The 24916-nt window shown below is 44.4% G+C and overlaps 1 protein-coding gene across 3 annotated transcripts in view; it reads right to left on the bottom strand.

The window, feature by feature from the left end:
• The window catches only part of RASGRF2 (Ras protein specific guanine nucleotide releasing factor 2), a 209110-nt gene that overhangs the window by 17626 nt on the left and 166568 nt on the right, over positions 1 to 24916 (bottom strand). For all 3 annotated transcript variants that reach the window (XM_038765854.1, XM_038765856.1, XM_038765855.1), the window contains exons 19-20: positions 8403 to 8515; positions 239 to 299 (exon numbers count right to left, since the gene is read on the bottom strand). In XM_038765854.1, coding sequence (XP_038621782.1) covers positions 239 to 299; positions 8403 to 8515 — 174 coding nt within the window. The remainder of the gene's footprint in view (positions 1 to 238; positions 300 to 8402; positions 8516 to 24916) is intronic.

The following is a 24916-nucleotide window of genomic DNA, read 5'->3' as shown; positions in this document are numbered from 1 at the left end:
ATCAATCCAGTTAAATGAAGAAGCTTTCAATGCAGTGTGCCAGTTAACTAGCTAAACTATACTGAAGCTAATTAGATTGTAAACTCTTTGAGGGCAGGGCTCATACACAGTAAACACAATAAATACCATTAATTCATTAGATACTGGGAAGAAATTGCAAAGGATCTGCATATTAGAAATTCACCATCAATTAACAACTGTAGTGCAGGGGGAGAATGGGTACTTGGGTCGAACTCACCGCTTGAATTAAATCTTCTATTTTAAGACGGGCATCGTCTTCTTCATATTGAGAAAGAGCCCTGAAAAAGACACCACAATGCCAGAGATCAACATAAGACCCATCAGGATGGCAGTGGGAATTTTTTAAATATGCAACAATCACACCGGAAACAAAGGTCAAGGTTACAACCAAGAATTGATGTCTACAGCTTTTCTTCATAATTCCGCTTTTTCACCCTCCAATTTTTATCTTGTGAAGGGAGGAGAGATACTTTCTTCTGAATGCCTGATGAGAATCTAAACTACCTTATAAATTCATCCTCTATCTCAGTGTTTGGACACTTGAGATAAATAAACCAACAAAATATTTTTGTTCAGCAAGATAGTGTTCATTTTGCACCACTTGAGGAGGTCAGGGCCTGCGTGTATTGGTGAATAAGGTAAGTTTGTTCTTTTAGTTTTTAGATTTGTGCTGCCGAGCCTGGGCGAACAAGAAGTCAGTCCAATTTCTCCCTTGCCCAGACGGTGAGCTGAAAAAATTTGATAAGATGCAAGTTTGCCCAGACGGTTCAAAGACCACAACTGGCTCGATTGGTGAATATCAGGTTCCTCTCCTACCTGCTTTCCTTCTGGCAGTACTTTGGCACTCTGTGCTAACCCTCGTTTGTTGGCAGAACGGGTCCTTTGGGGCCTTTGGTGCTCTGTGCTAACACACTTGTTGGCAGAACGGGTCATTTGGTGCCCTGGAAGGGTCCCTGCTCATTTGTCTCTCAGGGAACGGGACGTGCCTTGGTTTTCTTGTTTTGAATTGTCAAGTTAGAGTTGTTTCGGAAGGAATTTTCCCCTCAGAACTGCTGCCAAGGTGGAAAGTTCCTCAAAAGCACTGCTAGCAGTAGGAAGCATGGCAGAAATCTCTGGGAGCGAGGCCTGGGGACCAAGCTTCACACAGCCTGGGATAATAATAATAATAATAATGGCATTTATTAAGCGCTTACTCTGTGCAAAGCACTGTTCTAAGCGCTGGGGAGGTTACAAGGTGATCAGGCTGTCCCACGTGAGGCTCACAGTCAATCCCCATTTTACAGATGAGGTAACCTGGGCTCAGAGAAGTTAAGTGACTTGCCCAAGGTCACACAGCAGACATGTGGTGGAGTCGAGATTCAAACCCATGACCTCTGACTCCAAAGCCCGGGCTCTTTCCACTGAGCCACGCTGCTTCTCTAAGCCCAGCTAGGGGTACCCACCTTGACATTTCAGGTTTGGGGAGCTAGGGGACAGCTGCCCAGCCCCGAGCTGGGGACGCTGGCCAAGGATAAGGGTTGGTGGTTATTGCAAAAGGGCTTTTTCCTGGCCCAAACGAACAGAGAGATGAAATTCAAACACGCGGAAAGAAAGGGCTAAATGCAGTTCTCTCTCGGTCAATCACTGAAACTCTCCATTTGACCTCAGCTCTCCTGGAGACTACAAGATTATGCTATTTCCAAGGTAACCACGACCCAAGGAATTACAGATCACAATCAACACCTTGGATGTCACCTGGGACTAACTGGGTAGTCGCTGTGGACTGGAGCCTGAGTTTGACAGGGCCTGACACCCCACTTTTCCCTTCAGCTGAAACGCCCTAGGCCGCTGCAAAATACTCATGCCCACACCTTTCTGGAGGCCCCAGGGTCTGGAAAAACTTTGTATTCGAGAGACGATCAAAGGGAAACAGCCACTGCCCAACACACTCCTGGACACAGAAAGCGGCTGCAACACTGGGACCTGTGGAGTGTGCCGGACTTGGGCAAGCTTCTCTTCTTCGTAAGTACCATCCCAGCTCTCTTGCTGCTTAGAGGTCCCAAATTCATTCATTCATTCATTCAATCGTATTTATTGAGCGCTTACTGTGTGCAGAGCACTGTACTAAGCGCTTGGGAAGTACAAGTCGGCAACAAATCTGCAGCCGTAATGGAGTTCCTAGAGTTAAAAGGTCAAAATCAATCATATTTATTGAGCGCTTATTGTGTGCAGAGCACTGTACTAAGCGCTTGGGAAGTACAAGTTGGCAACATATAGAGACAGTCCCTACCTGGATTTTTGCCTTAGGGCCACACAAAAAAACAGTACTCTCAGGACTGTTCTTTGTAAACCAAGGAATATTATGGAGCCCACTGTTGGGTAGGGACTGTCTCTATGTGTTGCCAATTTGTACTTCCCATGCACTTAGTACAGTGCTCTGCACATAGTAAGCGCTCAATAAATACGATTGATGATGAGTCAGCAGGATTGTCTGAAAACAATTACAAAGTGAACCAGGAAAACCTTTTTTTTTTAAGTCAAGATAAACCGTTATGTAGAGGCTGTCGCGTTTTTATTACCCAAGATGGGCTGGAAATGTTTGTGATGAAGTGGAATTCTGACCCATGGCCTTCATTTTCCAAGAGGAGAATTCCACATCCCGCGGATAGTTTGATGACCGAAGTGAGGCAGGCCTGCCAGCAAAGTCTACAGGGCCGGGGGAGGAGGGCTTGGTTGGAAGCTGAGCTTCAAACCTGACCAAACAGCACACCTGAGTGCTGAGTGATAAAGACGCAAAATTAAAGTGGGCAAGGGGAGGGACAGCAGCCAGTAGATGCTCAATCGATACTACTGATTGGGTGAGCAGATTAGGGAGAACTTTGATCTTCATGCCCAAACACATGGTTTTAAGGAACCATAGGCAATACCGGTTCTTCTCAAAGATTGCCTCCGAGTCTGGGCTCAAAGAAGGGCTAGAAAAACATTCTGGCCCCATTTTCTCAGCCACTTGTGACAAAGCAGCGTTGCTCATTCATTCATTCAATCGTATTTATCGAGCGCTTACTGTGTGCAGAGCACTGTACTAAGCGCTTGGGAAGTACAAGTTGGCAACATCTAGAGACGGTCCCTACCCAACAGCGGGTGAGCAGTCTAGAAGGGGGTGACGGATGACAAAACATATTAACAATATAATGGGAATAGAATAAATATGTACAAAGCAGCGTGGCTCAGTGGAAAGAGCATGGGCTTTGGAGTCGGAGGCCGTGGGTTCGAATCCCAGCGCCGCCAATTGTCAGCTGTGTGACTTTGGGCATGTCACTTCACTTTTCTGTGCCTCAGTTCCCTCATCTGTAAAATGGGGATTAAGACTGTGGGCCCCCATGGGACAAACTGATCACCCTGTAACCTCCCCAGTGCTTAGAAGAGTGCTTTGCATATAGTAAGCGCTTCATAAATGCCATTATTATTATTATTATTGTTGTTATGACAGGTTAGGCTTTAGGGTCTGATCAGATCCCCGTCCAATCTGTACCTCTCCAAGACACCAACACCATTTTAATTTAGGGGGTTATTGCTCATTTCTGCTGCCCCAAAATAATAATAAATAATTGTGGTATTTATTATTATTATTGTTATTATTATTAATAATAATAGTATATGGTAAATGCTTACTATGTGCCAAGCACTATTCTAAGTGCTGGGGTAGATACAAGGTAATCAGGTTGTCCCACGTGGGGCTCACAGTCTTAATCCCCATTTACAGATGAGGTGACAGGCACAGAGAAGTGAAGTGACTTGCCCAAAGTCACACAGCAATAAGTGGCAGAGCCGGGATTAGAACCCACAACCTCTGACTCCCAAGCCCGTGCTCTTTCCACTAAGCCACGCTGCCTCTCTAGCGCTTTGTTAAGCGCTTACTGTGTAACAAGCTAATCCAGTTGGACACAGTCCCTGTCCCACATGGGGCTCCCTGTCTCAATCTCATTCATTCCTTCAATCGTATTTATTGAGTGCTTACTGTGGGCAGAGCATTCATTCATTCAATCGTATTTATTGAGTGCTTACTGTGTGCAGAGCATTCATTCATTCAATCGTATTTATTGAGCGCTTACTGTGTGCAGAGCACTGTACTAAGCGCTGGCAAAGAGAGACAAGAGAGAGAGAGACAATCTTCAGCAATAGAGAGAGACAATCGCTGCCCTCACCGGGCTTGCAGTCTTTTCCAGATAAGGGAACTGTGGCCCAGAGAAGTGAAGTGACTTGCTCAAGGTCACACAGCAGACAAATGGCAAGCTGGGACTAGAACCCAAGAACTCCTGATTTAGAGGCCTGTGCTCTATCCACTAAGCCATGCTGCTTCTCAAAAAATCTGAAGATTCAGTCAGAATGCAACCCTCACTGGGGACGTGGCCTTTTTGAGCTTAAGGGGAATACTACACTGTGCCCAGCCTGATCAGCTTGTATCTACCCCAGCACTTACTACAGTGCCTGGCACATAATAAGCGCTTTAAAATAGCACAATTATTACTATCTCTTCTTTGCCTGTGCCAGGACACTTCAGCCCCCAGTTTTTAAAGTTATGGCTAGGGGAGGCTCTGTATATAATAACTATGGCATTTATTAAGCGCTTACTATGTGCAAAAGCACTGTTCTAAACGCTGGGGAGGATACAAGGTGATCAGGTTGCCCCACAGGGGGCTCACGGTCTTAATCCCCATTTTACAGATGAAGTAACTGGGGCCCAGAGAAGTTAAGTGACTTGCCCAAAGTCACACAGCTGACTTTTGGCTCTGTAGTTCCCATGGAAGCTCTCCCTCCTTCCACTGGCTTAGGTGGAAAGTCATTTGACAGACACGGAAACGGATCTCCTAAAAGAGCTAAGAATTCGTGGGGTCTGACCCACGTACCCGGGGCCTAAGCAATCTCCCTTGAGGTCAATTTGGCGCCAAGTCCCTAGGATTGGTTTACTTACTCCGTGATCCCTCTGACTTCTGCAAGAACCAAGCTCATCATTTATTAACTTTCTATCGGCTGCACTTTATGCCTACAAGCACACATTCAAATATTAAATAGTTGAACAGCTTTAGAACATTTAATGTCTCAAAACAATTCAGTCCGAAGTAAAGCCAAAAAACAGAGTTTAGTCAATAAATTTTGGCTTGGCTGGACCAGCAGAGGGAAGAAATTCCTGAGTTCAGGGGTTCCCCCAAACTTAACCAACTCCATCATCATCATCAATCGTATTTACTGAGCGCTTACTATGTGCAGAGCACTGTACTAAGCGCTTGGGAAGGACAAATTGGCATCTGGAATTTGGAAACCCCTGGGTTTCCAAACTCTGGTTTGCTACTGTGAGCAGCTGCCGTCCATCCACCCACCTTTCCAGGCTTTTTGGCGTGGCGGGAAACTGCATCTTTCTTCTGGCACAACTTAAGGTACATTTACGGATTCCATAGAACAGACAAAAATTCCACTCCCCCAGTTATTATGTAAGGCTTCCCACGTCGCCAAGGCGAATGCAACATGGGAAGATCTTCGGCTCTGTAACTACACTCTCCTAGTGCGTTTGGGGCTCATTTTTATGAGTTCCTGTGCTTGGAGAGAAACATTAAAATAACATCAACTCCTTTACTTACAGATACTGCATTTTCTAAGTTTTTCAAGATGCAAAAATTACCACATCAGTAGTTGACAGTTCCCCTTCTTGTCTTAGGCCAGTGGTTATGCCAGCCTCTCCGAGGCTTCTTGAGACTGGGGAGCTATGCACTTTAATCATTTCATTCCTCCTCAAACTTCCCTTGGTGTGGGAAGATTGGGCAGGTCTCCACCTGACTCCTCACTGGGCTTCAAGACTTAGAGACCCAATTGGGAGGTTTTTAGTCCCTTATTTCTGTTCCTTAAAAACTTATTTTCTTAAAAAGGCAAGTCTTGAGTATGTCTACATCAGTTCACATTCTCCTGAATGCAAAACACGGTTTCATGGTAAGACAGTCTTTTTTTTTCTTTATTATCTATCCATCATGAGTTATTTTGAAGCCGCTATATTTCAGTACGATCTGAACCCTGTGATTTTAATCCAGGTTCTGAATTGCTCAGCTTATTAGGAAAAATTCCTTTTCTATCATGTTGCTCTTTAAGAACAAACAATCCTTCATGTACCAAAAACATCTCCATCTCTGATTTACACTGAATTCCTCCATAATTAGTATACCAATCTGTTTTCCTTCAGGGACACATTCTGTTAAGATCACAGGGGCTTTACTTATTACTGAACTTCCAAACCACTTCTCTTTGCTGGACAATATGCTCAAAGTATAATTTTTTCTATAGAAAAGTATTTTCTCTAAGTCGATTAAATAATTTAAGACCGCTCCTCTTAGCTTGAAACCATTTGCTGTCTTCTTCCAAAGTCCTTCGATTGAGCTGTCGTATTTATTTTCAGTGTTATTAAATAAGTCACTTCTGTGAAGTCAAAAGTAGGCTACCGCCATCTTCTAGGCTTCGATGTTTTCTTTGTTGAAAGGGTTTCTACTAATGGTGGCTCCACCATCTCTCCCTCCTATTTATCCGGGAAAGTCTGCCAGTAAGCAAACTTGCCATTATTTAACTCTACCCTGGATTGGCAGATAAATGCCTGAAGTAGAAATCTTTCTAACGCTCAGAGCCATCTCAGGTGTATGGCAGGCTCTGTTCCGACTCGGCCTCTTTGGCCTTCACGTTCCCCTGAGCCTTAATAAGGGGCAGAGACGAGGCCTCCCTTGTTATAGCCACAGTCTCTGACCACAGACCATTCATTCATTTAATCAATCGTATTTATTGAGCGCTTACTGTGTGCAGAGCACTGTACTAAGCACTTGGGAAGTACAAGTTGGCACAACTACTGGGGGGCATCCTGGCCACTAGCCTGATCAGTGCTCCCACATCTAGTGTGTTTGATCAATCAATCAATCGTATTTATTGAGCGCTTACTGTGTGCAGAGCACTGTACTAAGTGCTTGGGAAGTACAAGTTGGCACAACTACTGGGGGGCATCCTGGCCGCTAGCCTGATCAATGCTCCCACATCTAGTGTTGCCGACTTGTACTTCCCAAGTGCTTAGTACAGTGCTCTGCACACAGTAAGCGCTCAATACGATTGATTGATTGATTGATCTAGTGTGTTTGATGCCACCCAGGTATTGTACCTGAAGAGTCCACATAACCTGAGACCCTGGGCCTGCAGTTTATAGTACCCTGCTGTGCCCAGAGTCTCTGCCCACCTGGAAAGGACAGAGGAGAATTCACCTCCCCACCCTCCAATAAATCAGTGCCCCAGGCCTGGGGGTAAGAGTCCTTTTGTCCCTGTGTCCCGAGGACGGAATTCCGCTCTCCAGGCTCCGCTCTGACAGGGTGGCCAAGGCGAGGCAGAAAAGCTCCATGGAAAGGCCCTGCCAGGACCGCAGAAGCACAAAGAGAGGCCGACAGGCACCCGTGCCACCCCGAGGCTTCACTGCCCTGAGCTATTTTTAGCTCTTCAGTTGGAAATCCATTATTTACTTTTGGAAGGTTGCAGATTCTCCTTCTCTGAAGGCAAATATCATAATTAACGAATTAACTAATACCTCAAACACAAATGACTCCTCATCTTTCTGGGATGACTAAAGTGGCTGTCCTGAAGACGGGACGGAACGAGATGTATGTACGTATATATGTTTGTACATATTTATTACTGTATTTATTTATCTTACTTGTACATATCTATTCAAGGCCCTACTGAGAGCTCACCTCCTCCAGGAGGCCTTCCCAGACTGAGCCCCATCCTTCCTCTCCCCCCTCGTCCCCCTCTCCATCCCCACCACCTTACCTCCTTCCCTTCCCCACAGCACCTGTATATATGTATATATGTTTGTACATATTTATTACTCTATTATTTATTTATTTTACTTGTACATATCTATTCTATTTTGTAGTATGTTTGGTTTTGTCTCCCCCTTTTAGACTGTGAACCCACTGTTGGGTAGGGACTGTCTCTATATGTTGCCAATTTGTACTTCCCAAGCGCTTAGTACAGTGCTCTGCACACAGTAAGCGCTCAATACGATTGATGATGATGATCTATTCTATTTATTTTATTTTGTCAGTATGTTTGGTTTTGTTCTCTGTCTCCCTGTTCTAGACTGTGAGCCCGCTGTTGGGTAGGGACTGTCTCTATGTGTTGCCGACTTGTACTTCCCAAGCGCTTAGTACAGTGCTCTGCACACAGTAAGCGCTCAATAAATACGACTGATTGATTGATTGATGGGCTCTCCAGATCCCTTGATTCCGGGGTACTTCTCCTGGCCTTACTTGTACAACTTCAATTTACATAAAGCCAGGTCCAAATTTAGGGTCCCTCAAGTTATACGAGTTCAGAAAAACCCTCACCTCAGGATATTGGCCGTGGCTTTCCTCTCTTGGGGGAGGAGGTCAGGGTCTCGTAAAACTTCTTCCAATAAATTTAGGACATTCATCTTCAGTTCATTATTTAGCTCAAAATCCTACAAAAAAAAAAATAATTTTTTTTTATTCTTCATTTGGGAATTTGAAGGGAAAAGGTCCTGAAAATGAAATGCCTACCTCAGGCAGTGAGGTGGGGGTTTTAAGGGGATACTGTGAAATGATTCCTGATTCTATCATCAGGAGTATCATTTGACAGAAGAAACCAATTCTTTTAGAAATGGCTTTACATAAAAATCACACTGGTAATGGTATTAAGTGCCTACTATGTGCCAAGCATTGTACTAAGTGCTAGGGTGGATGGGCCCCAGTTACCTCATCTGTAAAATGGGGTTTGAGGCTGTGAGTCCCCCGTGGGACAGGGACTGTATCCAATCCGATTTGCTTCCATCCACCCCAGTGCTTAGTACAGTGCCTGGCACATAGTAAACGCTTAACAAATACCATTATTATAAGCACATCAGGTTGGACAGTCCCTGTCCCGCTCACAGTGTTAATCCCCATTTTGTAACTGCAGCACAGAGAAGTAAAGTGACTTGCCCAAGGCCACACAGCAGACAAGTGGAAAAGCCAGGATTAGGATGCATGACTTTCTGACTCTCGGGACTGTGCTCTGTCCATTACACCATGGTGCTTCTGCTGTAGCTAGAAAGTAACAAAAAGTGAGGGAGGAGATTCCCCATCCCTGTAGGCAACACCACTACCTTCCCTATCTCAGAAGGCCTGTAACCTTGCCATTATCCTCAACTCATCTCTCTCACTCAACCCAAATATTCAACCTGTCGTCAAATCCTACCGGTTCTACCTTCACAAGATCGCTAAAATCTATCCTTTCCTCTCATCCAAACTACCACCTCACTGGGCCAAGCACTTTTTATATCCCACCTTGACTATTTTTTTTTGTTTGTTTTATTTATTTATCTTACTTGTACATATCTATTCTATTTATTTTATTTTGTTAGTATGTTTGGTTTTGTTCTCTGTCTCCCCCTTCTAGACTGTGAGCCTGCTGTTGGGTAGGGACTGTCTCTATGTGTTGCCCCGACTTGTACTTCCCAAGCACTTAGTACAGTGCTCTGTACACAGTAAGCGCTCAATAAATACGATTGATTGATTGATTACATCAGCCTCCTCACTGACCTCCCTGCCTCCTGTCTCTGAACTGCAGTCCATACTTCACTCTGGTGCCCAGATCATTTTTCTAAAAAAAAATTCAGTTCACACCTCCCACTGCTCAAGGGCATCCAAGGGCTGTCCATCCTCTTCCACACCAAACAGAAACTCCTTACCACCAGCTTGAAAACTTGCCCCCTCCTACCTTACTTTACTGATCTCCTATTACAGCCCAGCCTGCACATTTTGCTCCTCGAGGGCTAGATTCCTCACTGTGCCTCGATCGCATCTATCTCGTAGCCAACCCCATTGCCTTATTAAAATCACATCTCTTCCAAAATGCCTTCCCCAATTAAGCCTTCTATTCCACTACTTCCTCTCCCTTCTGTGCCACCTATGCACTTGGATCTGTACACTTGATATTCACTCTACCCTCAGCCCCACCGCACTTAGATACATCTTTATAATTAATTTTAATGTCTCCCTCCCTCTCTAGACTAAGTTCCTTGTGGGCAGGAAACATGTCTGCCCTTTCCTATTCATCCAAACTACCACCCCTTATGTCAGCCCCTTATCATATCCTATCATACCCCCTTCCTTCCTCTCCATCCCCCATCTTACCTCCTTCCCTTCCCCACAGCACCTGTATATATGTGTATATGTTTGTACATATTTCTCTATTTATTTATTTTACTTGTACATATCTATTCTATTTATTTTGTTAGTATGTTTGGTTTTGTTCTCTGTCTCCCCCTTTTAGACTGTGAGCCCACTGTTGGGTAGGGACTGTCTCTGTACGTTGCCAACTTGTACTTCCCAAGTGCTTAGTACAGTGCTCTGCACACAATAAGCGCTCAATAAATACGATTGATTGATTGATTGATGTCTACCAACTCCATTATATTGTACTCTCTCAAGACGTTAGCACAGTACTCTGTTTAGAGTAAGTGCTCAGTAAATACCACTGCCTGATTCAATTAAAAATTCAATTTTTTTTTCCTGGAACAGGTAGGAGTTGGCTCATTCTAAATCCCTCTTATGGGCTAAGGGAAACTATTTTGAAACTATTATTTTTAACTATTCATACATTCAATTGTATTCACTGAGCACTTACTGTGCGCAGAGCACTATACTACGCGCTTGGAAGAGTACAATATAATAATAAACAGACACATTTCCTGCCCACAACGAGCTTACAGCCTATCAGAACTGGATGTTGGTGGAAAAATTAGCTTTCCTATTTTCCTCAGAGAAGGCCCCACTTCATCAGTCAGCCAAACTAATCTGTTTTGCAATTTGAAGACCAGTGCAAACGCTTAAATGGAGAAATTAGCCACCTTTGTTCCATTTACCTTAAAGCTGCTTTTAGAGCTGGTTTACTCGAGAGCTGTGCAATGAAGACCAAAACGCCCTTACGTATTTTGCCATCCAGTATCCGTTTCCTTGGAAACAGAAGCAGCAGCCGACTACAAGAGCTAGAGTTGTTAGAAACTCTTGAAAATTTCATCTATAATTACCATGTGTATGTACTGCAGATGCTAGCCTCTCCCAAAGGTGTCAACTAGAGCCTATTCAAACAGCTTTACTGCCAGGCTTTACATATATATATATAGTATGTGGGGATGGGCAGGGAGCAGGCATGGTAACTTCTTAAGAGTCTTCCCCTCTCAGGGTATAATAATTTCATAGATGCTAATCACCTCCCCACCTCAGCCAATGTGCACCTCCTTAATTCCTACTTAACATGAATCACTAGCCCAACGGACGAACATAATGGACAGGGTAAGGTGTCTTCGATGACAAGGATCAACTTGGTTATAGTCAACGGCCTGGTTAACCTAAGGGGCAGATCCTACCGGTAGCAGTACAGAACTTGCAATTTTCTGCCGGACTGCAGATGACTCGTACCTTATAGTCTTTGGAAAATTCACTTGAAAGAACCGTCTGTGATCACATTAAAAAAAAAAAAACTTGAATATCACTTTGCACATGCAAAATTATTTCAGTCAGCAATTACTATTATTACTGTTAATAGCAGTAATAATAATAATAATAATATTTGTTAAGTGCTTACTATGTGCCAGGCACTGCACCTTAGTGCCCGATACAGGCAAATAGGGCTGGGCACAGTCTCTGTCCCACGTGGGGCTCACTGTCTCAATCTCCATTTTACAGGTGAGGTAACAGACACAGAGAAGTAAAATAACTTGCCCAAGGTCATAAAGCAGACAGGCGATGGAGCTGGGATTAGAACCCATGACCTTCTGAATCGCAAGCCTGCTCTATGCACTACACCACACTGCTCTCCCCCTTTCCCTCTAACATTTTGTAGGATTTCTCTCCCCGTCTAGACTGTGACCCCACTGTTGGGTAGGGACCGTCTCTATATGCTGCCAACTTGTACTTCCCAAGCGCTTAGTACAGTGCTCTGCACACAATAAGCGCTCAATAAATACTACTGATTGATTGATTGATTGCTCTCTGGTTTAGGTGGCCGTGGGTTTTACGTAAGGTGGTTCCCGATCAGGAATTGGGGATGTGGCACACTCTGATAGAAGAATGTAGAAAAGGAACAGAACTGCAGGAGAGCGAAGCCCTTGATTTTTCTTTTTCATTCATTTCATTCAATCGTATTTATTGTGCACTTACTGTGTGCAGAACACTGTACTAAGCGCTTGGGAAGTACAAGTTGGCTTGTGCTGTTTGGAGCATCTTAAAGGAGGCATAACTGAGAGAACTGAATGTCCTACAAGTTCAGCTCTAAATATGTTAGGCCGCCACAATCTATTTACTACTTTCATTAAAAATAATCGTCCTGACAGCAGTATGAAATTTGCCTTTTTTTATTCAGGGAGCTGGATATGGATGTTTCAGTCTCACGGCTTTTTAACTACAGATTGAAACACTCCAGCTTTACTCTGGCACACCAGTTAGTTTTGTATTTTTGTGAATTTGTATATCATGCCTACGAGGAAGCAACGAGCCTATATAGCATGGCTTTAAAGCGATTATAAGAATTTTTTTTAAGATCATAAGCGCTTAACAAATGCTGTCATTACTATGATGATACCATGAGTATGTTTGGTTTTGTTCTCTGTCTCCCCCGTTTAGACTGTGAGCCCACTGTTGGGTAGGGACTGTCTCTATATGTTGCCAAATTGTACTTCCCAAGCGCTTAGTACAGTGCTCTGCACACAGTAAGCGCTCAATAAATACGACTGATGAGGATGATGATGAGTTTTATATTCAAAGCCCAGCTCTTCCTATGGTTTATGCAAGAGTAGAGTTTCCACAAGATGGTGCTCCTGGAACAGCCGGAAAGACAATATGCAGGACTCGACTGATGCTACAGCAAACCCTTCTGCTACCCACAATAGGCTCCTGGGGAAAAACTATAATAATAATAATGATAATGGCATTTATTAAGCGCTTACTATGTGCAAAGCACTGTTCTAAGCGCTGGGGAGGTTACAAGGTTGTCCCACGGGGGCTCGCGGCCTTAATCCCCATTTTACAGATGGGGTAACGGAGGCCCAGAGAAGTGAAGTGACTTGCCCAAAGTCCCACAGCTGACAACTGGCGGAGCTGGGATTGGAACCCATGACCTCTCATTCCAAAGCCCGTGCTCGTCCCACTGAGCCATGCTGCTTCTCATGAAATCTGACTTGCCAGATACACCAGCCCTAGTAGATTATTTCAGAAACTGTGCAACTTGTATCTGTGGCACAGGAGTTTTAGCTTCTGATTTGAGAAGCGGGCCGGGCGGGGAGGAAGAATGTAATTTTCATGTTAAAGGAAGGACAATCTCTATTGAGGATACGAGGTGAAACAGCATCCTCACTGGGAAGCTTCTGGCTCAAAACCAGGGTTGAAGGATGTATGATTTAAACGTTCAAGGTGATGGGCACTGGACAATGATCTTGAAAAAGATTAAGGCAATGAGGAAGTTACAAAGTAACAAGAAGAAGAGGATAAAAAAAAATACACTACGGTATTGCCCAAAACGTGTGGAGATCCGCAAGAAATCGAAGACCCCCAAAAAGCTGGAAGTCTTTGTTACACACCAACAGACATTACATAAGTACCCAGGGAAAAAATCTGGAAGGCTGAAAAATGGGTTAGAGGGCCCAGAACGGAAAGAAATGTTCACTTGTGCATGACAGACTTCTACCATTACTCTTTTACCCAGAAAATGAAGACCGTAAGAAGAAAGCTTCCAAATGCCCCTGAAAAATGGAAAAGAAGAGGGCAATGACCTGATGGGGTTTGCACTTCTGCACTGCATCAGAGAAGCAGTGTGGCTCAGTGGAAAGAGCATGGGCTTTGGAGTCAGAGGTCATGGGTTCGAATCCTGCCTCCGGCAATTGTCAGCTGTGTGACTTTGGGCAAGTCACTTCACTTCCCTGTGCCTCAGTTACCTCCTCTGTAAAATGGGGATTAAGACTGTGTGCCCTCTGTGGGACAACCTGATCACCTTGTAACTCCCCTGCGCTTAGAACAGTGCTTTGCACATAGTAAGCACTTAATAAATGCCATTATTATTATTATTATTATTATTATTATTATTATCACAACATTACCCCCTTTCTCCAAAAGTCACAGAGGCAGGTGAACAACACTGCACACCCCACAATATCCAACTAATTCCTGGGGGGTTCACAGCACAACTTCCAGGTGGAAGGTCCAGGAGCCAAGCATTTAAAGCTGAAAGACTGTGAGCCCTAATGATGTGCATATAGCTATAATTCTATTTATTCTAACGGTTTTGACACCTGTCTACATGTTTCGTTTTGTTGTCTGTCTCCCCCTTCTAGACTGTGAGCCCGATGTTGGGTAGGGACCGTCTCTATATGTTGCCGACTTGTACTTTCCAAGCGCTTAGTACAGTGCTCTGCACACAGTAAGCGCTCAATAAATACGATCGAATGAATGAATGCATTCATTCGATCGTATTTATTGAGCGCTTACTGTGTGCAGAGCACTTCATTCAATTGTATTTATTGAGTGCTTACTGTGTGCAGAGCACTGTACTAAGCGCTTGGAAAATACAATTTACCCAACAACAGGCTCACAGTCTAGAAGAAATAAATTACCTCAGCCCTTTAATGATGTTTGTTTTAAACCCTCCTGGGTATTTATAATCTTTTTTAGATTCTCATACCAGAGTGGGGATTAGAACACAGGCTTCTAGCCTTTCAAGCCTGTTACCTTTCCTCTATGCCACAGCAGGCCTTACACACACTTGTATCTACCCCAGCGCTTAGAACAGTGTTTGACCCACTGTAAGCGCTTAACAAATACCAGAATAATAAAGATTCCATGGAAGGTAAGATTCAAAGCGACCTCGATGAATTAGAAAAATGATCTTCCAGAAATAAAATGAAAGTCCGAGCAATTTATTCAGGGTCAATAAACCACACAAACAGGGAACAAAGGAAAGACTGTGTGGGTTCAGAAACAGCCAGAAAATATTAAGCAGGAGCCAAAAGTGGAATAATAATTATGAATAATGAATAATAATAATTACAGTACTTGTTAAGCACTTACTATGTGCCAAGCACTGTCCTAAGTGTTGGGGTAGATAAGTGTTAAACAGGTTGGACCAAGCCCCTGACCCACATGGGGCTCACACTCTTATCCCCATTTTACAGATGAGGTACCTGAGGCCCAGAGAAGTTAAGTGACTTGCCTAAAGTCACATAGCAGACATGTGGCAGAGCCATAATTAGAACCCAGGTCCTTCTGACTCCCAGTCCTGTAATCTATTAAGCCAATGCATTTCAGCACTGTAGTAAATGGTTTTCAAATTCAAACTGCCAACAAGCTTAGTGGAGGAATAAACCAGTGTGTGCCCTGTAAGAGTGGGTAAATAATAATAATAATGGCATTTATTAAGCGCTTACTATGTGCAAAGAACTGTTCTAAGCGCTGGGGAGGTTACAAGGTGATCAGGTTGCCCCATAGAGGGCTCAGAGTCTTAATCCCCATTTTACAGATGAGGTAACTGAGGCACAGAGAAGTGAAGTGACTTGCCCAAAGTCACACAGCTGACAATCGGCAGAGCCGGGATTTGAACCCATGACCTCTGACTCCAAAGTCCCGGCTCACATTCCTCTACGTTGGTCAGACCCTTTCTAGAGTGCTTCCTCCTGTTTCGGCCAGCATACTTCAGAAGGGATGCAGAGGATGTGGAGACGGTCCAGAGAAAAGGGACATAAACGAATAGAGAGATGGAAAATAGAAGTTACGAGGAAATAATGGAACCAGGGTTATTTAACACGGGGATTTTTACATGGTCTACAAGTATTTGAAAGGGTCTGGTGTTGTTTGCGTCTGTAGAGAAGAGGAAGTTTGGTTAAAATGAAATCATGAGAAAATCTGGCTGGACCAAAACTTGTCAGGACAAAAAAAAATCACTGATAAAGACTCCTCCCCTGCACATCATTAAGGAAAGAATGGATGGGGGCCATTCACACTTCAAGACTCAGAAACCTGGGCTGAGTGACCTCCCTAAAGTCAATCAATCAATGGTATTTATTGAGCTCTAACTGGGTGCAGAACACAGACCTAAGAACTTGAAGACTGTGAACCCATTGTTGGGTAGGGACCGTCTCTATATGTTGCCAACTTGTACTTCCCAAGGGCTTAGTACAGTGCTCTGCACACAGTAAGCGCTCAATAAATATGATTGATTGATTGAAAGAGATCAAGAGTACATATATTAGATCCTTGCCCTCAAGTATAGCGGAGCATTTGGGTACTAATCACTCTCTCTGCCTTAAATGTATCTTTATATTCTATTGTTTCTTTTAGACTGTGAGCCCACTGTTGGGCAGGGACTGTCTCTATATGTTGCCAATTTGTACTTCCCAAGCGCTTAGTACAGTGCTCTGCACACAGTAAGCGCTCAATAAATATGATTGATGATGATGATGATTGTTTCTTCCCACCTGTACTTTATTTTACTTAATGTCTGCTTTCCTGGCTAGATGGTAAAGTGCTTAAGGGCAGGGATCATTTCCATACCCGCTATTGTACTCTCCCAAGCGATTACTACAGCATCAACATTGAGTGAGGGCTCAACAAATACTATTGACCTATTGATCTATCATTCTTTGGCCTCTATGAACCCCAAAACTTTGCAATTTCAGATCCAACAGAAAGGAATAGAAGTAAAACAATAGTCAAAAAACGAATTTTGAGAAAGTGAACTTAAAAAAACTCAGAGAAACCGCAGGAAGACTCCTACGGGACGGAAGTGAAGTCTCTGAGGCAAAACAGCTCAGGAGAACTGGATGTTCTTTAAGAAAAATAAGTGAAAAGGGGAATACAGGAGGGAGAGGAAGAAAAGTTACAAGGAAAGGGCTCTGTTGTTAAACCAAAAGCAAAATGAACTTGATAGCAGGAGGGCCACAAAAAGTAGGAAGCTAGGCCAAATTACCACTGGAGAGTACAAGGGTTCGGCAAGAATTGAGAGTGATAACATCAGTATTAATGAAGCAAAAATTCACATACAGCATCAAAGAAAAATTATTAATAGAAAAATATTTTCACACACTTGAGAAACAAGGGTAGAACCTTGGGTACTACAGTTCTTTACCAGGAAAGAGAAAGCTAAATTACTTATGACCCTGAAACACAGGTCCTTATTTCAAAGCACAAAAGTTACATCGGTCAATCGATCAATGGCATTTATTGAGTGCTGGCTATGCGCAGAGCACTGAACTAAGTGCTTGGGAGAGTTCAGTGCAACAGTTAGCAGACGTTCCCTGTCCACAAGGAGCTCACAGTCTAGAGTTAAGACATGATCAGATAAGCAGAACACATATCCATTATAGAGCAGAAAGGGGGAAACTGGATTAAAGTAGAAAAGAGGCTAATCCAGCAAGAGGGAAAAAACAATAGCCACTGTGCTAGGGCATACGGTATTAAATGATGTACTTTATGTACTAATAATTAAACGAACACTCTCAGTAGTTATTAAGCAGCTACTTTGTGCAAAGCACCACACTAGGTTCTTGGGAGTGTACAATAAAAGCAGAATGCACAGCCTCTAGGATCTTTTCATTATAACATCCCTAGACGGAAAACTCTTTGTGGGCAGGGAAAGGGCCGACCAACTCTGTTGCACTGTACTCTCCCACACACTTAGTACAGTGCTCCGTTTGTACATATTTATGACTCTATTTATTTATTTATTTTACTTGTACATATCTATTCCATTTATTTTATTTTGTTAGTATGTTTGGTTTTGTTCTCTGTCTCCCCCTTTTTAGACTGTGAGCCCACTGTTGGGTAGGGACTGCCTCTATATGTTGCCAATTTGTACTTCCCAAGCGCTTAGTACAGTGCTCTGCACATAGTAAGCGCTCAATAAATATGATTGATGATGATGATGCTCTGCATACAGTAAGTGCTCAGTAATTACCATCGTTGATATAATCCTAAACTGTCATCAGCAGTCATGTTTACTGAGCTCAACTTCAAAGGACACACAATGTGGTTCCTAGCTACCAAGGAGAGATGGGAAAGGACAGAACATTTACATTTTTTCCACCTTTGTTCTTGAGGTCCCAGGTGGAAGGGACAGTTGTTTGTTAAGCACTTAGTACAGTGCTCTGCACAGTAAGTGCTCAATAAATACGATTTATTGATTGTTGGGGTAGGAGGGGCGAGTAAGGGGTAAGGAGGGTGGTGAGGGGAATCTACTTTGCCTGTCCTCTTACTCAGGGTAGGAAGGACTTGCTGTGCTCCTGGAAACAGGGACGTAGCTAAGCAGAAGTGGAGTAGGAGGCTGTACCAGACTGAGGAGATTGATTGGGAAAAAGGCGTGGATCTGAGAGGAGGAGGAGGAGGTGCATTAAAACAGAAATAACTGTGAAGAGGCCAACAGCAACAAAATGACACCCTCTTAGTTAACGTGGAGAGGAAAATCCAATCTGAAAAGTGCTTCAAATTCATCCCGGGAGGGTTGACGTTTGGAGAACTGTCTGGTGCTTGATATGTACTTGTACATATCTATTCTATTTATTTTATTTTGTTAGTATGTTTGGTTTTGTTCTCTGTCTCCCCCATTTAGACTGTGAGCCCACTGTTGCGTAGGGACTGTCTCTATATGTTGCCAACTTGTACTTCCCAAGCGCTTCGTACAGTGCTCTGCACACAGTAAGCGCTCAATAAATATGATTGATTGATTGATTGGTGTTTGGGCTCCAGGTGAAATCAGCTGCATCGTTCAGAAATCAGGGTGCTTCCTAGCCATTGGCAGCTCAACCACTGAGTCAATCAAAAATCAGTTTGCAGTATTGTACTTTCCCAAGTGCTTACTACAGTGCTCTGCACACAGTAAGCGCTTAATACAACTGAAGGAATGAATAAAAACGGGAATATTCCAAATAAAAATGTTAGTCTTCTCAAAGGCTGGTTAATTAACAAGTGTTGGTATTTGAGGACAAAGAATGTACAGTCGGAGATCAAAGATCAAAAAAATTCACAATTAATCAATGGTATTTATTGAGTGCTTACTGAGTGCAGACCACTGTCCTAAGCACTCAGGAGAATACAATGCAGCGAAGTTGGTAGATGGGTTCCCTGCCCTCAACAAGCTTACAGAGATGAGAGGGTCTGTTTTTAAAGCTTTATTTTCCCATGTCTGGCTTGGTCAACTAAATCTCAACATTTCAAATCGTCATTTGTTTCAGTGCAAATCTGCCACTGCACAGCCTCAGGAGAATGGGAAAAATCAATCAGTCAATCAATCATTATTTATTGAGTGCTTACTGTGTGCAGAGCCCAGTACTACGTACTTGGGAGAGTACAATAAGAGTTGGAAGACATGTTCCTTGCCTAGAGACGAGCTTTTAATTTAGTCTACAAAAATCTTGTCCGTGAAAGCAGGATGGCAAATTCACGAGGGAGAGAAGGCAGATATTTTGTAATTTCTATAAATGTACCGCAGTCTGGGAACAACTCTGGTCCAGTCCTGCAGATGCTGAACAAGATAATGGCTCAAGGAACTGCCTTCACAGAGGGGACAGCACAGGTGACCCGTGGGCTGGAAGGGATGGCAGAACCCTCAATCCATCTTTTCTCTCCTCTCTATCCCCATCTCCCCCATCTCTTTCACCCTCTGATTAAAGAAATCCTCATCAGGGGAGGAAGGAGCCGGCAATGTGGACCTAAAAGAAGCTTGCTGTCACAAGATACTCTCCCAAGGGCTTACTACAGTGCTCTGCAAACAGCAAGTGCTCAATAAACACGATTAAATGAATAAAAGGAGCAGGATAGAAGAGGACACTCAGAGTTCCACAGGGAGCCATGAGACCCACCCTCTGCCTAAATAAAGGTTCTCTAAGAAAGTCACAGTATTCAAACCAGCAGCAACAGCTATTCAGAAACTTGGGACTGGAAACATATCATCATCAATCGTATTTATTGAGCGCTTACTATGTGCAGAGCACTGTACTAAGCGCTTGGGAAGTACAAATTGGGAACATATAGAGACAGTCCCTACCCAACAGTGGGCTCACAGTCTAAAAGGGGGGTGGGGGGTGACATATAAGAGTTCTGGTCCCAACGGCTAGGTCTGTTGACTTTCTTTGGGAACAACCAATACGGTTGTTTTTGGTTCTTCCTGGTGTCATCCAACCCCAACCTCATAGTACTTATGTACAGCATCCTTAAATTCTGCCACTTCCCTTTCTGTAATGTATTATAATGTCTGTCTCCCCCACTACACTAAAAGCTCCTTGAGGGGAGAGATCTCGTCCACTGACTCGGTTGTACTGCACTCTCCCAAGTGCTTAGTCCAGAGTTCTGCACGCAGTAAACACTCAATAAATACCCCTGATTGATTGATTCGGGGAAGGCTGAAGAGACGGTTTGCATCTCTAAAAATCTGAGTAACCAAGAATAGCATTGCTTCAAGGAATATCTATACTTCAAAGAAGTGCTGTAACCTACTGAAGTAATAAGCCCGTGTAAATAAGCCCCAGCCCACCATCCCAGGACTTAGAGGAAATCAGAGCACACCAAAAAGAAATATGCTTTCAGGATAAGGGGAAATGAAATATAGCAGACTTAAAGGGTATGAAATGTGTTCCACTTTTCTATTTTGGGGTTCTAATCTCAGCTATGTAACTGGCCTGCTGTGTGACTGTGGGCAAGTTCTCTCTGCCTGAGTTTCTTCATCTGAAAAACGGGGATATCTCTTTCTCCCTACCACTTGGAAACTGAGAGCGCCCAGTGTGGGACAAGGATGGAGTCTAACCTAACAATAATAATTCTGGTATTTGTTATGTGCCAGGAACTGTACTAAGTGCTGGGGTGGATAGAAGCAAATGGGGCTGGACACAGTTCCTGCCTGACATGGGGCTCACAGTCTCAATCCCCATTTCACAGTTGTGGTAACTGAGGCACAGAGAAGTGAAGTGACTTGTCCAAGGTCACACGGCAGACAAGTGGCAGAGCTGGAATTAGAACCCAGGTTCTTCTGACTCCCAAGCCCATGTTAATGATGGCATTTATTAAGCGCTTACTATGTGCAAAGCACTGTTCTAAGCGCTGGGGAGGTTACAAGGTGATCAGGTTGTCCCACGGGGGGCTCACAGTCTTCATCCCCATTTTACAGATGAGGGAACTGAGGCACAGAGAAGTGAAGTGCCTTGCCCAAAGTCACACAGCTGAGAATTGGTGGAGCCGGCATTTGAACCCATGACCTCTGACTCCAAAGCCCGGACTAGACCATGCTGCTGACCTGAATATCCTGTATCTACCCCAGTACTTGGCATGATGCTAGGCACACAGTAAGCACTTAATAAATGTCATTAGTCATTATTATTACTTTGGGGGCACCCGAGTCCAAAGCAGTATCACAGAGTGTATCTGTTGGAGACAGAACCTTGTGAAATGGGGTTAGAGTTAATGCTGATATTTAGAGAAAGGGGGCTGTCCAGGACGATAATGATGATGGTATTTGTTAAGCGCTTACTATGTGCAAAGCACTGTTCTAAGCGCTGGGGAGGATGATCAGGTTGTCCCACGGGGGGGCTCACAGTTTTAATCCCCATTTTACAGATGAGGTAACTGAGGCCCAGAGAAGTGGAGTGACTTGCCCAAAGTCACACAGCTGATAGTTGGCGGAGCCGGGATTTGGACCCATGACCTCAGACTCCAAAGCCCGGGCTCTTTCCACTGAGCCACGCTGCTTTTCCCATGCTTCTCCTCCCATCTCCCAGGAGCCCGCCAACCCCCACCAGAGGCACTTTACGGGGTGGCTATCTGATCATCATCATCATCAATCGCATTTATTGAGCGCTTACTGTGGGCAGAGCACTGTACTAAGAGCTTGGGAAGTACAAGTTGGCAACATATAGAGACAGTCCCTACCCAACAGTGGGCTCACCTTGCAGCCAAGAACCACAGGCCTGGCCCCAGACTAACCCCTGCCTCCAGCTCCCAACCCCCAAGCCGGCTCTGCCGGGTTCCTGCTGCACGGCCAAGTTCCCTCCGACTGCTCCCTCAGTAGTGGCTCTCAAAGAACTCATTTCTGGGAAGCAGCGTGGCTCAGTGGAAAGAGCCCGGGCTTTGGAGTCGGAGGTCACGGGTTCAAATCCCGGCCCCGCCAACCGTCAGCTGTGTGACTTTGGGCAAGTCACTTCACTGGGCCTCAGTTACCTCATCTGTAAAGTGGGGATTAAGACTGTGACAACCTGATCACCTTGTAACCTCCCCAGCGCTCAGAACAGTGCTTTGCACATAGTAAGTGCTTAATAAATGCCATCATCATCCTGAAACCAGCGTTAGGCAAGCTGGGCTAATGTCCCTAGCAGACGCCCTAGTCCAGTTCGGGAAGGGCGGTCCAAGAGGGAACCGGCAGAAAGTGACCTGAGGAATGGAAACGGAGGTGGAGACGGCTAGGAGGGGGAGGAGTGGAGGCAAAGGCAGATGTTTTAGACAGACAATTTTGCAGGCCTAATACTTTTAGAAAATTATTTTTAAAGCTGAAGTAATAAATGTCTAATGCGGCGTAATCAGAATCCCCTTTAGCTGCAGGCATTTCACAATCACAGCCAATTTTCAACTTCTTAGGCAAGTGGACAGACTTTACTTGGCAGGTCTACCCTGGGGCCCTGGGCCTGCCATGTGATGGGGGGGGAGGAGCCGTTCGTGGCGGTCTTTACCCCACTGGGAAGAGCTTTCGCCAACTCCTGGCTCATATTCAAAGTCGGCGTTTGAAGGTATTCTCGGGAAAATATTATTCCTGGAAAATGTGCCAGAGTTTACTAATACAGGGAGCACTGAGGCAGTATGGTCCAGAGAGACAGTCAGGATACCCGGCTTCTCATCCCAGCTCCGCTACTGATTTGTTGTGTGACCTCGGGCAAGTCAGTTAAAGCCTCTACCTCTCAGTTACCACATACTGATAAATATATTTTATATATGTATTACATATATATATGGCATTATGTGTTATTATGCATTGTAAAAAGGGATAATATAATTGCTCTTCCTCCCTCTTGGATTGTGAGCCCCATGTGGAACATGGATTGTGTCCGATGTCTAGTCATGCCAAACCCTAATTAGGATTGTGCTTTGGCACCTAGTTGGTACTTGATACTGTAATTATTACTATTATTACAGCACGGCTCAGTGGAAAGAGCCTGGGCTTGGAGTCAGAGGTCATGGGTTCAAATCCCGCTCCACCACTTGTCAGCTGGGTGACCTTGGGCCAGTCACTTCACTTCTCTGGGCATCAGTTCCCTCATCTGTAAAATGGGGATGAAGACTGTGAGCCCCACGTGGGACAACTTGATCACCTTGTAACCTCCCCAGCGCTTAGAACAGTGCTTTGCACCTAGAAGCGCTTAATAAATGCTATCATTATTATTATTGTTGACTTGAATTTGAAATGCCTTTTGTTGACAAGCGTGGTGTAATGAAAAGATTTGGGTCTTTCTCCACTTGCCTGCTGTGTCACTTTAGGGCAAGTCACTTAACTTGTGAGACATAGCGTGCTTAGTGGATAGAGCACAGGCCTGGAAGCATGAAGGACCTGGGTTCTAATCCTGGCTCTGCCACTTGTCTGCTGTGTGACCTTGGGCCAGTCACTTCCCTTTTCTGTGCCTCAGTTACCTCATCTGTAGAACGGGAATTACGACTGTTAGCATTGGGTGGGACAGGGACTGTGTCCACTCTGATCATCTTATACCTACCCCAGTGCTTACTACAGTGCTTGGCACACAGTAAGTGTTTAACAGATGTAATACAAAAAGAATCAACTGTATCAACTGTATTCTAAGGACCTGAAAAAAAATTCACTTTCCTGTTTTAAGGAAATGCCTTCCAGCATCTCCCAGTTTCGTTGGGGCCCTATAAAAATGGGGAGCCAAGATTTGACCTCGATAAAGCTCACACCTCCCCGGCAGTCCCTGCCGTGGAAGGTGTCTAAGAGCGAGGAAAGCGCACTGCGCACTCTTGCTCCCCCATGGAAGTGGATGGATTCTGTTTCAGGAAACGCGGAATGGGGCAGGAGGAGGTGGAATAGGGGCTAGAGGCTGGATAAGAAATGCTGCAAAGAAGGATGGTGGCAGTTCGAAGGCTGAGGTTGTGCCTTAGAACAAAGCTGGGGGTGATACAAGAGTCTGGGAGCAAACATCAGAGTGAGAAGGGCTGGGGGCAGGTCTCTTGAGTAACAGTCCCCACGTACCCCCTTATTCCCTCATAAAATGAGTTCTCACTGCACGCTTTGAAGAGATTGCTGAGAGGGAAGGAGGGCATATTTTTCAGCAACCCTTGTCCAAAGAAACAGTTGTGTGCGATCACGCAGTGTCTGTTATGGGGCACTTAATAAAATGTGAGTTTTCCTCAATCCTGGTTCGTCAGGAATGTCACCCCCAGGTTGTAAGAACACTGGGATTTGGCAACTTCCCATCCCAGACATTCCAGTCTGCTGACCCTGGAAACTGGAATTTCAAATTTTGAAGAAAGTGTGAGAAGTACACCACACACAATTTCAGCTGAAGGCTGAAATGTAAAACTGTGACTACACTCTACCTGTCCAAACATCACCAGCGTGCCATTAGAGAAGCAGCGTGGCTCAGTGGAAAGAGCCCGGGCTTTGGAGTCAGAGGTCATGGGTTCAAATCCCAGCTCCACCACTTGCCAGCTGTGTGACTTCGGGCAAGTCACTTCACTTCTCTGGGCCTCAGTTACCTTATCTGTAAAATGGGGATTAAGACTGTTTGCCCCCCGTGGGACAACCTGATTACCTTGTAACCTCCTCAGCGCTTAGAACAGTGCTTTGCACATAGTAAGCGCTTAATAATTGC

This window comes from Tachyglossus aculeatus, chromosome 23 (genome assembly GCF_015852505.1).
Source record: "Tachyglossus aculeatus isolate mTacAcu1 chromosome 23, mTacAcu1.pri, whole genome shotgun sequence".
Taxonomy (NCBI): Eukaryota; Metazoa; Chordata; class Mammalia; order Monotremata; family Tachyglossidae; genus Tachyglossus; species Tachyglossus aculeatus.
The sequence above is the reverse complement of the archived record's forward strand: the minus strand, read 5'-3'. Positions and strand labels throughout refer to the sequence as shown.